This window comes from Nanorana parkeri, unplaced genomic scaffold, assembly GCF_000935625.1.
Source record: "Nanorana parkeri isolate BGI_ZX_2015 unplaced genomic scaffold, ASM93562v1 scaffold1196, whole genome shotgun sequence".
Lineage (NCBI taxonomy): Eukaryota > Metazoa > Chordata > Amphibia > Anura > Dicroglossidae > Nanorana > Nanorana parkeri.
In genome coordinates, this window is record NW_017307464.1 from 178,349 (window position 1) to 195,868 (window position 17,520).

Below are 17,520 nucleotides of genomic sequence, written 5' to 3' on the forward strand. Positions count from 1 at the left end.
TAATGACAATATAATGTGGCTGCTAGCATTAAGGCATGTAACAGCAACTGGTTATATTACAGTCTAGCTTTTTGGAGGAAACTTTTTTATTCCCTGAGTAATATGGATAAATTCTAACTGCATGTATGACATAGGTTCCCATGTCTAGCACACACTACATTATTACCTGATTCCCTGTCCTGCAAATTATCCCTTGGAATTTATTTCCATTAGTGACTTTTGCCGTTAAAAGTCGAAAGTAATGATCAATGCTGTCCCAGGACCCCTTCCGCTCCTGATGGTGTAACCGCTCAACTCAATGTGCCATGTTCTCATGTAAGCTTTACATGCAAGGAGGGGCTGAGTAGAGCATGGAAGTCACTGAGAAAGAAATTAGAAGGCAAAAAGCTGCCAAGTCACTTTTGGGATGACCTGAACTGGCCAACATAACGACTGTATCTTCATACTTCATAACAGAGACAATTAATTACTTCATGATATCTGGAGCACAAAATACATATAAGGGCGTTGCATACAAAAAAATGAAAATTAGAAACATAAAAAGCTTTTCTGTGGCGACTTCCTCATTTTAAATAAATTTTTTACAGGGATAATAGAACTACAGTAGCCCTATATAGGGTTCTTTGAGGATTAGAGGTTTAGTTTGATTTCTATATGCCTGGAGGCTCCAATCTTTGGGAAACCTTCGGCTATTTTTTCCTTTTTGTGTTTAAGGTATACTCCTACAGGAAGCCCTTTATATTTCTTTTTCGCAGTATGTGTGTCTGGGTGTAGGGAAAAGCTCTATTCAGCCATTCACATGAATAGATTGTTTATCCACTAGCAGTCCTTAGTTTACCATGCTAGTAGAAAGTAAGTAGTCTAACATTTGTTTTTAAGGCAGACTTCGTGCTAGCTATTAAAGAGTGGTAGGATTTGTATCACAAGTAACTCCTAAAGCATCGACAATTGCAGGAAAATACTGACAAAGCTCCTGCATTTCCATGTGAAACAATGTATTCTTGGGGCACTGAGGTTAGATGGGGTCTAGACAGCCTCCCGACACCTCTATGGTAGAAAAGCAGGGAACCAAGTGCATTATTCTTGTGCTTCTTGGGAGCTTCTGATGACCTTCACTCTAAACAACTGTCACTTGAAGCATCCTCTAGCATAGAAATGCGTTCACAGACTTCAGATGCACTTAAGAGATGACCATTCTAGACACATTGTATTGACATAATCACATTATCCAAGCAATTACATTATCTTGCATTGAGGTCTGCAATGTACACTTGGTTTAATTGTGCATTATACAGTAAGCAGTCCATTTCAGAAATTGGTGTTGTGAGCTGGGGATAGGTAGTGGGTGCAATTTTCCTTGAGTACAGCAACCCTTTTAGGCAGAGAGGCCAGTCCAGAAGTGTCTTGGCAAAACATTGGTGCATTTATTCGTGCTATTTACAAATTATATACAGGTACTGGACAGTGCTCGAAAATAAGTACAACAGAACCTCAAAACCTAGCTATGTCCCAGCGCCGCTAACTATACAACAGCAGCCCTAACTAACCAGCTCCATAAGCCTAATGCTCTTTAGCTTTGAAATACTAATTTTTTCCCAAGTATCATTAACCTTACTTCTATCAGATACATCATGTCTGCTCCACAGGCTACAGAGCACCAACTGTGTGTGCTAGGTGAAACTAAATTGCGTGACAGAGAAAGGTGTGAATAACAAAAGTCCAAAGGATGGTCACAAACTGAGGGGAGGATGGTCCCCTCAGCAAAGAAAAACTAAAGGAGCTATGGCTGCAAATATTTTTTCCACACCTGAGATGAATAACATATGTTCCATCATTGTGTGATGTACAACTGTGAGGGTAGAATCAGAAATACTATTGGAGGTGCTGTAGCAAGAATTGTTACCAATAGCACCTGTTTTGGAAAAATTGGAAAAAACACTAGCGTTGCTCAGCTCTTTTTTTGTAAAAGGTAGTGATTTTCACAAATTTTTATACAGTAGATTATAAATTTGCTGCGCAATAAGCCATTTTATTAGAAGTGCAACCATGCAATGCACTGTATGAAAGCATCTATGTAGGCTACAACTCTATGTGGTCAACCCAGTGGAATCACATTAAAGCATGGTTTAAAAGAGTTCTTCAAAAAAGCAAAAAAAAAAAGATGCTGTTTGCCACATCCCTGCTGGCAGAGTAGGAGACTGGGCACACAAATAAACACTATCCTGGCAGGAGATGACTTGTACATAGTTGGTAAGGTTGAATAAAGACACAGGTCCACCCAGTTCAGTGTGTGTGTGTGTGTGTGTGTGTGTGTGTGTGCGTGTGCGTGTGCGTGCACACAAACATGCCGCTAACAACTACCACATGTATATTCTGTAAACTGAGACTCGTTTAAGTGTTTTTTTTTTTAAGTTATCAAAGCTTTCAGCAAATACAAATAACTACAGAAGTTTATTCCAAATACACTTCCAAATACACTTTTGAAGTGTATTCCAAATGTTTACTGATTGACAAGCTTTCTATGACAGAAGAGTGTGTGTTAAAGGAGAACTATGGGGTTAAGGCTTTTCCCCATAGTTCTCCTTAGGGTAACGGGAGGACACAAACTAGCATCCTCCCGTCACCCTAGGCTCAGTATACCGTGAGCTGTAGCTCGCGGTATACTGAGACGCCGCAGTATACCGCGAGCTGCTGCTCACGGTATACTGAGACGCCGCAGCTGAAGCGGATCCCGACAATTGTGCCAGGATCTGCCCAGCTGCGTGACTGACAGCTGGCTCTGCCTATCTAGAGGCAGAGCCAGCTGTACCCGCCCCTTCCCTGTCCAGCCAAAATCCAGCCCCTCCCCTGTCATGGCAGAGAGCCGTGCCAGGATCGAGAGGTGAGCGAACGCCGGTATGTGTTCGCTCACCTCCCGATCTACTGAGCCGACCTTTGACAGTCTCATTGTCACAGGTCGGCTAGAACTATGAGGTGAGTGAAAAGCACTCACCTCATAGTTCTCCTTTAAGTAGGCTATACACTGTAAAAAAAAATATGTCATTCAATCTGCAGGCTGAACCAAAACATATATCAGATTCCACCATCCGTGCTAAATAATGTGGATGGGCGAATCTCTCACTGTGAGCTTTGTATGCTGACAGCGGCGGCAGCTGATAGGCTGCAAGCACCGTTTGGCTCCTTCAATTTTCTGATTGAGGGATGCCGTGCTGAAGGGTGCTGACAGGGACCCCACTGTGTGAATTTCAGCTGGTTCATCAAGAAGGGAGGCTTAAGCCTCTTCTGTCATAAAAGCTCCTTGCTGCCATTCAGCAATCATTTTCCATACACTGAGCCGCACATGAGCAGCCTAGTGCACAGACCTGATGTGGGAGTTACATCATCGGGGTCTGGCCAATCAAGTACCTAAAGACTTGAAACCCAGAAGAAGATTGGGTAAAGGTGGTAGCACTGGCAAGGGAGAAGTGCAGCACTGGAGGGGATTGGTTTGGCTAGTTAGTCTGACTAATGTACTAGTGTACTAGCATGCACCAGCGCATCATGGAAAAAAGCTCCTTTTTTTTTCTTCTTTACTTCTGCTTTAACTTTGAATATCTACTACACTGTAGTCTATAGAAAAAAAGTATCACTTACCACAAGAGCTTTAGAACGGTTCCGTAGTAGTTTTTCGATGTTAGTTGCAGCACTTTCGACCAACTGACGCGCATTATTGGCTTCCACAGTGTACAAATTCCTGTTCTTCAAGTAAATCTAAAAAAAAAAAGGATAAAAAAGACTTAGGGCATAGGTCAAGATTTGTTAAACACACATGCCAAATGTTTTGCTAAGACAAACAAAATGTAAACTATAGTGGTATGTAAAAATGTAGGATGTCATGACTTTCAACAGTTTCAGTTACTAATAAGTAAACAAATGCAGTGTAGTCTGCTGTCTGGTATTCACAGTGGGACAGTCCAGCGTACATATTGCATTGATATTCGGCTGGCAGTTTATGTGAATTATGGTGAGTATAGGTTTGCGTTACTCTAATACTCTAATGGATGACCTCTGACTCACTTATGTCTATTGATAGCAATGAGCCTTTCTTTAGCCTTCCCTTTATTCCACTATAATTCTAATACTGGCAGCAAAGCTAGCGGGATATGAGTTCAGTGACTGAGAGGTGTGAAGTGCTTTGTAATTAATGAATGCATTGATACAATGTGCACTAAAAAGTAAAGCACACATCCATACCCCTAAAATTAGCTCACAGCAGTTTTCTAGGAGTGTTTTCTTAAAGGAGAATTATGGGGTACATCTTTTTTTGCATTTTGTTTCCTTATGATACAGGAGTACATTTTGCAAAGTACTCCTGTATCAAAAATGTACCATAAGCATGCAATTCAGTGTAATGTACTGTGTGTGGGGCTAAGCTCTGTGCTAAAAAGTGAGCCTGACAATAATGTCTAGATCCACCACAATCATTGAGTGACAGCAGCTTGTAGGAGCTGCTGCATGTTCAAGAGAAGTTTGAGTGTGTACATGGGGGCATGGGACTTTAAAAAAAATTGCGTTTTATTTTTATTTTTTTGTGTTTTATTTGTAATTTCATTTTTTTAAACTTTTTTTTTACACTTAACTTTATTGTTATCACATAGGGGGCTAAGAAGCTCCCTATGTGATATCAAATTTACAGTGACAGGTCCTCTTGATGGAAACATCAGGGGTCTTTAAGATCCCTAATGTCACCCAGGGCCCCCAAAGAAGCTGATGAAGCAGAGATCTGCTTCACCAGCATCTCTCTGGCTACAGAAGCCAGAGAATGACAGCTGAATACAAAAGTGATGTAATGTACACCACTCCCACATTCTGAGACTGGAGGGGAGATCAGCAGGATATTGTGCGCTGATCTCCCTCCGATCTCCCTTCAGAGAGCCGCTGTGCTGGTCCAGGGCCTGCACTAGGCACAGCAAGGCCTAGGATAGGCGGAGGCGAAGGGGGGGGGACACATACACCGGCACAATAAGCAAGCTCTACCCTGCCAGAATGCTTGTATGTACACAACCATGGGCGGGAGGAAGGACGTTTTAAAAACTTCCACTTGCATTTAGAAAGCCACTGTCTGGCCCCCATAGTTACAACGGCCGGACGTAAGGTGGTTAATGTATCTATGCAATACCATTTAATTCCCAGTTAGCTTTTTAACATATACAGGCAAAAAAACGTATCTAAGCTCAAAAACAAAAATTTTATATATTACAGTTTAACAGTATTTAGATGTGACGGCTGCTTTAGTTTTCTTTTTTCATTTATTGTCACCTGATAATCCTTCAAAAAACGCACTTCCTGCCCTGGGTAGCTACGCTTATTAACCTATGCAGGGACAGGACTGCAAACATGTCTTGCTCTCTTTATCTCCATCACATGGAAGGCAAGGGGATTAATAGTTAGGGATTTGTTCACACCATACGTGCATACATACACTTCCTGCAAACCTCTCAAATATTTCTCATTTGGAGGGACTGTCCCTCATTTGGAACCAAATCCCTCTGTCCCTTTCCTCCTTGGGTGTGCCTTTATTTGGTCTAATGTATGGAGACCTAAGTAATGGTGGAAAAAAAAGAAAATTCTAGGTTTCAGCAAACATTTCCGGCATAATTAGGGATGGGGGTGGGGGGGCAGGTGTCCATTGCCTAAATATTGGGGGAATTTATCAAAACTGAAGCAGACAAAATCTGGAGCAGTTACCTATGACAATCAATCAGCTTCTCTCTTCAGTTTGTTTAGTTAGGATTTGAAAATAAAAGAGAAGCTGATTGGTTGCCATGCACAACTGCTCCAGATTTTGTCTGCTCCAGTTTTTAATAAATTCCCTTCTATCTGTATAACCTGTGTTTATCTGCATAAGAACAACGCAAGTCATCATCAGGGAACACAGAAAACAATCATTTTCTATGTGCCCTGTTACCACTGCAGCACTGACTTCAGGTGAGTTGCTGTGCATTGTGGAAAAATGCGGGCATGCCACATCTTTCTGCAACTCACTGGACTGGAAGGCACTACAGCACAACTCAACTGCGGCACACTAACTTGAATGAAATTTAATTTTTTGACATTTGAGTAAAGTTTAAAAGAAATAAAATGTAAACAGTGCACCACACACAGTGGACACAAGTTCAAGGGGAAATGCTGCAGGCTCGTGTTAACGGGCCATTACTGTTATTGCGGATGTGCTGACAAAAGAGATGTGGCCCAATAATGGTGTACACAACCTAGAGTATGCGCTTGGGGAGAATACATTTGTCTCACACATGTTCTCTGGATGGTTGCTCTCAACGCCCAATCCTAATTCTGCTTTGGAGACGTCAGGATGATCCAAAGATATAAGTAAGAACAAAAAATGCCCACTGACATCAATGATGGTAGTAGAAACGCAAGTGGGTAAGTATATTCTCCCAATACTGTAAGAATAAATATACTGAATATATATATATATATATTAGATCTACTTATCTATATAGCTATATAGATAAATAGATCTACTGTATCTATCCATAGCTATATGGTGTGGCATTGTGAGGCAATACCACGGTGTTAGGTGGCCTCAAAGTCACCCAGGGTTCTCAGCCAGAGGGGCTGAGTGGCTCCAGGAAGACATTACTGGTACCAGGAGAGAACTGCCTTTTCAGTTCTTTCCGGGTTTTCTGGATCAAGGTTGGGATCCTGGAGCCAGGAGATTTCTTAGAGCTCTGGGTGGGAAAAGCTGCCAAGTCACTTTTGGGATGACCTGAACTGGCCAACATAACGACTGTATCTTCATACTTCATAACAGAGACAATTAATTACTTCATGATATCTGGAGCACAAAATACATATAAGGGCGTTGCATACAAAAAAATGAAAATTAGAAACATAAAAAGCTTTTCTGTGGCGACTTCCTCATTTTAAATAAATTTTTTACAGGGATAATAGAACTACAGTAGCCCTATATAGGGTTCTTTGAGGATTAGAGGTTTAGTTTGATTTCTATATGCCTGGAGGCTCCAATCTTTGGGAAACCTTCGGCTATTTTTTCCTTTTTGTGTTTAAGGTATACTCCTACAGGAAGCCCTTTATATTTCTTTTTCGCAGTATGTGTGTCTGGGTGTAGGGAAAAGCTCTATTCAGCCATTCACATGAATAGATTGTTTATCCACTAGCAGTCCTTAGTTTACCATGCTAGTAGAAAGTAAGTAGTCTAACATTTGTTTTTAAGGCAGACTTCGTGCTAGCTATTAAAGAGTGGTAGGATTTGTATCACAAGTAACTCCTAAAGCATCGACAATTGCAGGAAAATACTGACAAAGCTCCTGCATTTCCATGTGAAACAATGTATTCTTGGGGCACTGAGGTTAGATGGGGTCTAGACAGCCTCCCGACACCTCTATGGTAGAAAAGCAGGGAACCAAGTGCATTATTCTTGTGCTTCTTGGGAGCTTCTGATGACCTTCACTCTAAACAACTGTCACTTGAAGCATCCTCTAGCATAGAAATGCGTTCACAGACTTCAGATGCACTTAAGAGATGACCATTCTAGACACATTGTATTGACATAATCACATTATCCAAGCAATTACATTATCTTGCATTGAGGTCTGCAATGTACACTTGGTTTAATTGTGCATTATACAGTAAGCAGTCCATTTCAGAAATTGGTGTTGTGAGCTGGGGATAGGTAGTGGGTGCAATTTTCCTTGAGTACAGCAACCCTTTTAGGCAGAGAGGCCAGTCCAGAAGTGTCTTGGCAAAACATTGGTGCATTTATTCGTGCTATTTACAAATTATATACAGGTACTGGACAGTGCTCGAAAATAAGTACAACAGAACCTCAAAACCTAGCTATGTCCCAGCGCCGCTAACTATACAACAGCAGCCCTAACTAACCAGCTCCATAAGCCTAATGCTCTTTAGCTTTGAAATACTAATTTTTTCCCAAGTATCATTAACCTTACTTCTATCAGATACATCATGTCTGCTCCACAGGCTACAGAGCACCAACTGTGTGTGCTAGGTGAAACTAAATTGCGTGACAGAGAAAGGTGTGAATAACAAAAGTCCAAAGGATGGTCACAAACTGAGGGGAGGATGGTCCCCTCAGCAAAGAAAAACTAAAGGAGCTATGGCTGCAAATATTTTTTCCACACCTGAGATGAATAACATATGTTCCATCATTGTGTGATGTACAACTGTGAGGGTAGAATCAGAAATACTATTGGAGGTGCTGTAGCAAGAATTGTTACCAATAGCACCTGTTTTGGAAAAATTGGAAAAAACACTAGCGTTGCTCAGCTCTTTTTTTGTAAAAGGTAGTGATTTTCACAAATTTTTATACAGTAGATTATAAATTTGCTGCGCAATAAGCCATTTTATTAGAAGTGCAACCATGCAATGCACTGTATGAAAGCATCTATGTAGGCTACAACTCTATGTGGTCAACCCAGTGGAATCACATTAAAGCATGGTTTAAAAGAGTTCTTCAAAAAAGCAAAAAAAAAAAGATGCTGTTTGCCACATCCCTGCTGGCAGAGTAGGAGACTGGGCACACAAATAAACACTATCCTGGCAGGAGATGACTTGTACATAGTTGGTAAGGTTGAATAAAGACACAGGTCCACCCAGTTCAGTGTGTGTGTGTGTGTGTGTGTGTGTGTGTGTGCGTGTGCGTGTGCGTGCACACAAACATGCCGCTAACAACTACCACATGTATATTCTGTAAACTGAGACTCGTTTAAGTGTTTTTTTTTTTAAGTTATCAAAGCTTTCAGCAAATACAAATAACTACAGAAGTTTATTCCAAATACACTTCCAAATACACTTTTGAAGTGTATTCCAAATGTTTACTGATTGACAAGCTTTCTATGACAGAAGAGTGTGTGTTAAAGGAGAACTATGGGGTTAAGGCTTTTCCCCATAGTTCTCCTTAGGGTAACGGGAGGACACAAACTAGCATCCTCCCGTCACCCTAGGCTCAGTATACCGTGAGCTGTAGCTCGCGGTATACTGAGACGCCGCAGTATACCGCGAGCTGCTGCTCACGGTATACTGAGACGCCGCAGCTGAAGCGGATCCCGACAATTGTGCCAGGATCTGCCCAGCTGCGTGACTGACAGCTGGCTCTGCCTATCTAGAGGCAGAGCCAGCTGTACCCGCCCCTTCCCTGTCCAGCCAAAATCCAGCCCCTCCCCTGTCATGGCAGAGAGCCGTGACAGGATCGAGAGGTGAGCGAACGCCGGTATGTGTTCGCTCACCTCCCGATCTACTGAGCCGACCTTTGACAGTCTCATTGTCACAGGTCGGCTAGAACTATGAGGTGAGTGAAAAGCACTCACCTCATAGTTCTCCTTTAAGTAGGCTATACACTGTAAAAAAAAATATGTCATTCAATCTGCAGGCTGAACCAAAACATATATCAGATTCCACCATCCGTGCTAAATAATGTGGATGGGCGAATCTCTCACTGTGAGCTTTGTATGCTGACAGCGGCGGCAGCTGATAGGCTGCAAGCACCGTTTGGCTCCTTCAATTTTCTGATTGAGGGATGCCGTGCTGAAGGGTGCTGACAGGGACCCCACTGTGTGAATTTCAGCTGGTTCATCAAGAAGGGAGGCTTAAGCCTCTTCTGTCATAAAAGCTCCTTGCTGCCATTCAGCAATCATTTTCCATACACTGAGCCGCACATGAGCAGCCTAGTGCACAGACCTGATGTGGGAGTTACATCATCGGGGTCTGGCCAATCAAGTACCTAAAGACTTGAAACCCAGAAGAAGATTGGGTAAAGGTGGTAGCACTGGCAAGGGAGAAGTGCAGCACTGGAGGGGATTGGTTTGGCTAGTTAGTCTGACTAATGTACTAGTGTACTAGCATGCACCAGCGCATCATGGAAAAAAGCTCCTTTTTTTTTCTTCTTTACTTCTGCTTTAACTTTGAATATCTACTACACTGTAGTCTATAGAAAAAAAGTATCACTTACCACAAGAGCTTTAGAACGGTTCCGTAGTAGTTTTTCGATGTTAGTTGCAGCACTTTCGACCAACTGACGCGCATTATTGGCTTCCACAGTGTACAAATTCCTGTTCTTCAAGTAAATCTAAAAAAAAAAAGGATAAAAAAGACTTAGGGCATAGGTCAAGATTTGTTAAACACACATGCCAAATGTTTTGCTAAGACAAACAAAATGTAAACTATAGTGGTATGTAAAAATGTAGGATGTCATGACTTTCAACAGTTTCAGTTACTAATAAGTAAACAAATGCAGTGTAGTCTGCTGTCTGGTATTCACAGTGGGACAGTCCAGCGTACATATTGCATTGATATTCGGCTGGCAGTTTATGTGAATTATGGTGAGTATAGGTTTGCGTTACTCTAATACTCTAATGGATGACCTCTGACTCACTTATGTCTATTGATAGCAATGAGCCTTTCTTTAGCCTTCCCTTTATTCCACTATAATTCTAATACTGGCAGCAAAGCTAGCGGGATATGAGTTCAGTGACTGAGAGGTGTGAAGTGCTTTGTAATTAATGAATGCATTGATACAATGTGCACTAAAAAGTAAAGCACACATCCATACCCCTAAAATTAGCTCACAGCAGTTTTCTAGGAGTGTTTTCTTAAAGGAGAATTATGGGGTACATCTTTTTTTGCATTTTGTTTCCTTATGATACAGGAGTACATTTTGCAAAGTACTCCTGTATCAAAAATGTACCATAAGCATGCAATTCAGTGTAATGTACTGTGTGTGGGGCTAAGCTCTGTGCTAAAAAGTGAGCCTGACAATAATGTCTAGATCCACCACAATCATTGAGTGACAGCAGCTTGTAGGAGCTGCTGCATGTTCAAGAGAAGTTTGAGTGTGTACATGGGGGCATGGGACTTTAAAAAAAATTGCGTTTTATTTTTATTTTTTTGTGTTTTATTTGTAATTTCATTTTTTTAAACTTTTTTTTTACACTTAACTTTATTGTTATCACATAGGGGGCTAAGAAGCTCCCTATGTGATATCAAATTTACAGTGACAGGTCCTCTTGATGGAAACATCAGGGGTCTTTAAGATCCCTAATGTCACCCAGGGCCCCCAAAGAAGCTGATGAAGCAGAGATCTGCTTCACCAGCATCTCTCTGGCTACAGAAGCCAGAGAATGACAGCTGAATACAAAAGTGATGTAATGTACACCACTCCCACATTCTGAGACTGGAGGGGAGATCAGCAGGATATTGTGCGCTGATCTCCCTCCGATCTCCCTTCAGAGAGCCGCTGTGCTGGTCCAGGGCCTGCACTAGGCACAGCAAGGCCTAGGATAGGCGGAGGCGAAGGGGGGGGGACACATACACCGGCACAATAAGCAAGCTCTACCCTGCCAGAATGCTTGTATGTACACAACCATGGGCGGGAGGAAGGACGTTTTAAAAACTTCCACTTGCATTTAGAAAGCCACTGTCTGGCCCCCATAGTTACAACGGCCGGACGTAAGGTGGTTAATGTATCTATGCAATACCATTTAATTCCCAGTTAGCTTTTTAACATATACAGGCAAAAAAACGTATCTAAGCTCAAAAACAAAAATTTTATATATTACAGTTTAACAGTATTTAGATGTGACGGCTGCTTTAGTTTTCTTTTTTCATTTATTGTCACCTGATAATCCTTCAAAAAACGCACTTCCTGCCCTGGGTAGCTACGCTTATTAACCTATGCAGGGACAGGACTGCAAACATGTCTTGCTCTCTTTATCTCCATCACATGGAAGGCAAGGGGATTAATAGTTAGGGATTTGTTCACACCATACGTGCATACATACACTTCCTGCAAACCTCTCAAATATTTCTCATTTGGAGGGACTGTCCCTCATTTGGAACCAAATCCCTCTGTCCCTTTCCTCCTTGGGTGTGCCTTTATTTGGTCTAATGTATGGAGACCTAAGTAATGGTGGAAAAAAAAGAAAATTCTAGGTTTCAGCAAACATTTCCGGCATAATTAGGGATGGGGGTGGGGGGGCAGGTGTCCATTGCCTAAATATTGGGGGAATTTATCAAAACTGAAGCAGACAAAATCTGGAGCAGTTACCTATGACAATCAATCAGCTTCTCTCTTCAGTTTGTTTAGTTAGGATTTGAAAATAAAAGAGAAGCTGATTGGTTGCCATGCACAACTGCTCCAGATTTTGTCTGCTCCAGTTTTTAATAAATTCCCTTCTATCTGTATAACCTGTGTTTATCTGCATAAGAACAACGCAAGTCATCATCAGGGAACACAGAAAACAATCATTTTCTATGTGCCCTGTTACCACTGCAGCACTGACTTCAGGTGAGTTGCTGTGCATTGTGGAAAAATGCGGGCATGCCACATCTTTCTGCAACTCACTGGACTGGAAGGCACTACAGCACAACTCAACTGCGGCACACTAACTTGAATGAAATTTAATTTTTTGACATTTGAGTAAAGTTTAAAAGAAATAAAATGTAAACAGTGCACCACACACAGTGGACACAAGTTCAAGGGGAAATGCTGCAGGCTCGTGTTAACGGGCCATTACTGTTATTGCGGATGTGCTGACAAAAGAGATGTGGCCCAATAATGGTGTACACAACCTAGAGTATGCGCTTGGGGAGAATACATTTGTCTCACACATGTTCTCTGGATGGTTGCTCTCAACGCCCAATCCTAATTCTGCTTTGGAGACGTCAGGATGATCCAAAGATATAAGTAAGAACAAAAAATGCCCACTGACATCAATGATGGTAGTAGAAACGCAAGTGGGTAAGTATATTCTCCCAATACTGTAAGAATAAATATACTGAATATATATATATATATATTAGATCTACTTATCTATATAGCTATATAGATAAATAGATCTACTGTATCTATCCATAGCTATATGGTGTGGCATTGTGAGGCAATACCACGGTGTTAGGTGGCCTCAAAGTCACCCAGGGTTCTCAGATAATATTTTTATTACTTGGACTAAATATCATTCAGTTAGGGTTTACATCAATGCTGTACACAAATTAATATACTGTATATCTATATTTATTAACACACCATTAAATGTATCTTTAAGGGTAAGTACTTAAATTTGATGTGGTATTAGCCTCTTGCAGTCCCTGTACAGCAGAGCTTATACTGGGGGAGGGAAAAGCAGCAGAAGGAGCAAGTCAGTTGTGCAGCAATGCTTATGTACTAACAATAACCATGCTGATAGGAGAAGAGAGCATAGTAACAGAAAGATGCGCTCATCAGTCTTCCCTTCTCCTTGGCACTGGGAGGGGGACAAGACCTGTAAGCGGTGTTTAACTGCAGCAGAGAAATATTAGGTCCCCTGCCCTGCCAGGCAGGACTGTGCTGTGCGGCAGAGCTGTGTAAATCTCACATGGATGGATGGCCAGAAATACAAAACCTCTGGCAGGTAAATCAGCTGCATATCTGTGTGTCATCTTTGTATTTGCCTGTAGTTCAGCATGATATGTATATACTGTAAGTGGGCACTATAAGCGTTGTCATTCACAAATCATAATTTAAAGCAAGAAAGATAGACAGACATATAGACAGTTAAAAAGAGAGGTATAGCTAGATTCTTAGATGAACAGACAGGTAGGCTGATACATGCTTTAAATCTGAAGTCATCCAAATGTAATTCTTAAAGAATGAACAGAACAAAAGTATTTACCGCACAGAAAGAGTGGGTTGATATATTGCACAGCTGTAGGAGTTCAGATGAAAGAGTAAATGAATAAAGTGTAGTAGTCATACACTGCTCACATGAGCAGCAATGTGTCATGTCACATTCATTTGGCACCCAAGGCTAATTTGCATTATCATAAAACATTTAATTCATGTATGGAAGCACAGACAGATTTACATTTTTTCAGACATTTCTTTTTAGAATGAGTCATGTGCTGAAATAGAATAGGTCTAGCAACATATTCCTACACATTTTAAGGATTATCTTATAATGTAAGGTTGCAAATTCACTAGGGGTAGTCACACACATCTCAGTGAATACCAACATGAATCTCAAGGATCTCTTGCAGTAATCAGGCCTTGATGGGGTTAACAACAGAGCAATAATGAACACTACTGAATGTAAGACGTGCTCATTATTTCACAAAGAGATCTTTTCAATCATTTGTCAATTGCTCCCCATTCTCTGCAACAAAGGGAACAGGCGTTCTTTCCTGTGCTTGCTGCATTTGTACAGCAGCTTAGCTAGGTTGAGAGAATGGCATGGGTCCCATGTGATTTAGTGAAGACAGGAAGATCTCTTACCAGCCACTGCAATACAAGACAGACCTGCCCTTGCATGATCTGCTGTATGTGCCTGTTTACAGTAGACATATCACAAACGTTACAAGTCTGCATGAACAGACTTCTGATTTATGACAATATACAGTGACAGTATAGGGTGAGAAGCATCAGAGGGCGTAAATCTGGATGGATATTAAAATCTAGTGCTCGGTGTGAGAGGCAGCAAAGCAACTGAGGTTGTAAAGCTGGCCATGCACTTTACAATTTTTTTCAGTTTCCTTTTCCACTGTCAACAGCATGTTCACAAAACCAAAAGACTGAAACCGGAGTCTCTGGCAGATCATATATTGTTTAATCAGATCTTCATAATACAAATCTTCATTGAGGAAGGCAGCTGCCCAAATCCGACAAGGAGGCCTTTAAACATATGCAAAGAAACACACACAAAGGACAGCGCCCTCTCTTTGTGAAGCACATGTATTTAATTGGATCGATAAAAATGGTTACAAATACTCACACAAATGATTACAGGCATGTAACGCCATGATTTCCGCATCCAAGATGCTCATGACAGAACAACAAAGTAGTATCTAAAAGTGCAGAAACTTCATATGCTCGACCATCTAGCGCCTGTTTCTAAAGAATTCACACATTTCTGGGGCATACCTCCTTCAACAGAGTTCATAAATGCAATCCCCATGTACGGTATATAACTGATCCCTTAACCAATTACCTGTCACTTGGTAACATGGTTACAAATATATGACATCCATTATCCAGTAAGGCTCGTCACGCAAAGTGTCTAAGAGTATAAACTTCCAGGATTGAACTATAGAATATCTGGGTAAACATCTCTGGACCGTGATATAATAGCTTCAAACAGGTGCATGCACACAATCCTAAATCAGCTGTTATAAATTATTTTACAGACATGACGTGTTGCACTAGTCCCGGTATCTGACAGCACTATACTGAACAATACTGCCTCCAATTGGGCTGCTACTCCTCCAATCACATTAGAGAAAGTGTACACCCCCCCTCCCCCGCTCAACAGCATGCATGGGGTAATCTCCCCCACTGGGCTATTGTATTCTGGAAGCCGGCAGCTGATTGAGGTGTGATTGGTGCAGTAACTGTTTGGTCAACATTTTTTGGCCTAACTCCTTTGACAAAAGTCAATTTTAAAAAATGGCCTTTGTCCAATGGAGTGGTGACTACAGGGTCACCCACAGCTTGCATTTCAGGCCAAGTCAGCAGTGTATGGCCAGCTTAAGTGTTGTGAATTTTTACACTGGCTAGTCCCAGAGTGATAGGCAGCAGAGGAAGTGAGCTGTGTTGGGCCTACAGGGGCCTAAATTCTAGTAATATGGTTCTCTAAACAGCTGTGTCATCGTGAGCAAAAATAAGTCCTATTGTTGGTGTCATTGGCAGTAAAATAAGCCCTCATGCTAGTGTCAGTGTCATAATCTAAATCCCATTGTTGTTATCAGTGGGATCAAATAAACACCTTTTTTGGTGTCAGTGGAAGTAAAATAAGTCCCATTGTTGGTAACAGTGGGAGTAAAATAAGTCCTATTATTGGTGCCAATGGGTTAAAATAAAACCCATCATTGGTGTCAGTGGGCTAAAATAAGCCCCATAATTGGTGCCTGTGGAATAAAATAAGCTCCATTGTTGGTATCAGTGGGATAAAATAAGCCCAATTGCTAGTGTCAGTGGGATAATTTAAGTCCCATCATTGGTATTAGTGGGATAAAATATGTGCTAATGTTTGCATTTGCAGGATCAAATAAGCCCAATTTGTAGTCCATCACTCCTGTGATGGACTACAATCTCAATACAAATTGGTAAACTAAAGGTGATATTGTAGTCTATCACAAGAGTGAGATTGGAGCGCTGGCTACTTTACATCACATAGACATGATCATGAGTACCAAATATGTTACAAAAATGACAGGTTCTGAAATTTATAAAAAACAATCTGTATTGTCAAATAAAGACTTAGGAGGCAGAGGGACTTTCTCTCCCATATGCTGCTATCAATGCAACACAATTCTTTTCATTTGTCTGTTTTTTCTCTGGTGTTATTGGACATTATTGGACATTAAAAGCTACAATATTGAAGCAAAATATAGATATAGTTTAGTAAAATATAGTAAAAACTAAACAGTAAAATGGAAACCTGTTGTCATCCTGCAACAAAAATAAAAAAGCAGTAAAGACTATTTTGCCAACTGGCAGAAAGTTTTTTCCTTCTGCTTCCTTTGCAATGAAAACAATGTATAATGCCAGGTTTAAAACCATTTCCTTAATTTTAAAAAAGGCAGGTATCTATGCAAAACATTTTACTAGAATATTTTCAGATTTAATTGACAGTGTTGGGGTATACAGGATATATAAGGGTGTTACAAACTTTTTGCGTGAAAAGAAAATATACCTAATTATAAGAATTATGTTACAATAAGCTAATAATAAAACAATGTCATCTGTCTAACAGGTGACAGTAGAGCATACCAAGCCAATTAACAGACTGCATAAAACTTGCTTGGTTGACTTTTCAAGTTTAGCTACAGAGCGAATGTAGGACAGCTTCACTTGCTAAATCCACAATTCATTTATACATTTTTTTTAAGAAGGGAAAGGATAATAAATTTGAAAGAAGAGACAGTAATAGAGAATAAATATGCGGGGAGAAGAAAAAGAAAAATGTAGGGGAGGGGTGAAAGGGAGAAGGAGCCTCTTTCCACGGTTTCACAATCAAAAATATTGGGGAGGTCAATTAGATTTTTAGCAATGGCTGATTAAAATCACTCAGAAGATAATGTTTCCACCCAGGGGCCCACATTTTCTAAAATTGCTGTATTTGCTGAATTATTTTCTCCTCTGTTCTCCTCTGTTAAATTACAGTAAACATGAGTTGGGGAAATTGTTCAGAGTAGCGTTATAAATATGCAAAACTGAGATAAAATGTTAAAGGATCATTTTTGTAAAATATGCCCAGATTTTCAAAGCAGCAATTTAGTTGGTCACAGATCACATAACAGTTTCTACTAACTAAAAAGTATAACTGATTCAAATTTTTTTTTTTAGATTTGAATAGAGAATCCCTGGTAGGCTTTTTATGTGTCGATTTTCCAATTTAGGAGATTCACTCTCTAATTGTCCTGACCACCAACGTTACCGGTGAACACTTGTTCCTCTGACAACTGAAGATATTCCTCACTTTGTAAAGATATCCTCCCGCGTCTGGTAGAATA

General features: G+C 40.7%; 1 protein-coding gene across 1 annotated transcript in view; it reads right to left on the minus strand.

The window, feature by feature from the left end:
- Positions 1-7,467: 7,467 nt before the first annotated feature.
- LOC108796928 (voltage-dependent calcium channel subunit alpha-2/delta-1-like) overlaps positions 7,468-17,520 on the minus strand; it is a 134,061-nt gene continuing 124,008 nt past the window's right edge. The window contains exons 3-4 of the mRNA XM_018568484.1: positions 9,989-10,105; positions 7,468-7,551 (exon numbers count right to left, since the gene is read on the minus strand). Coding sequence (XP_018423986.1) covers positions 7,468-7,551; positions 9,989-10,105 — 201 coding nt within the window. The remainder of the gene's footprint in view (positions 7,552-9,988; positions 10,106-17,520) is intronic.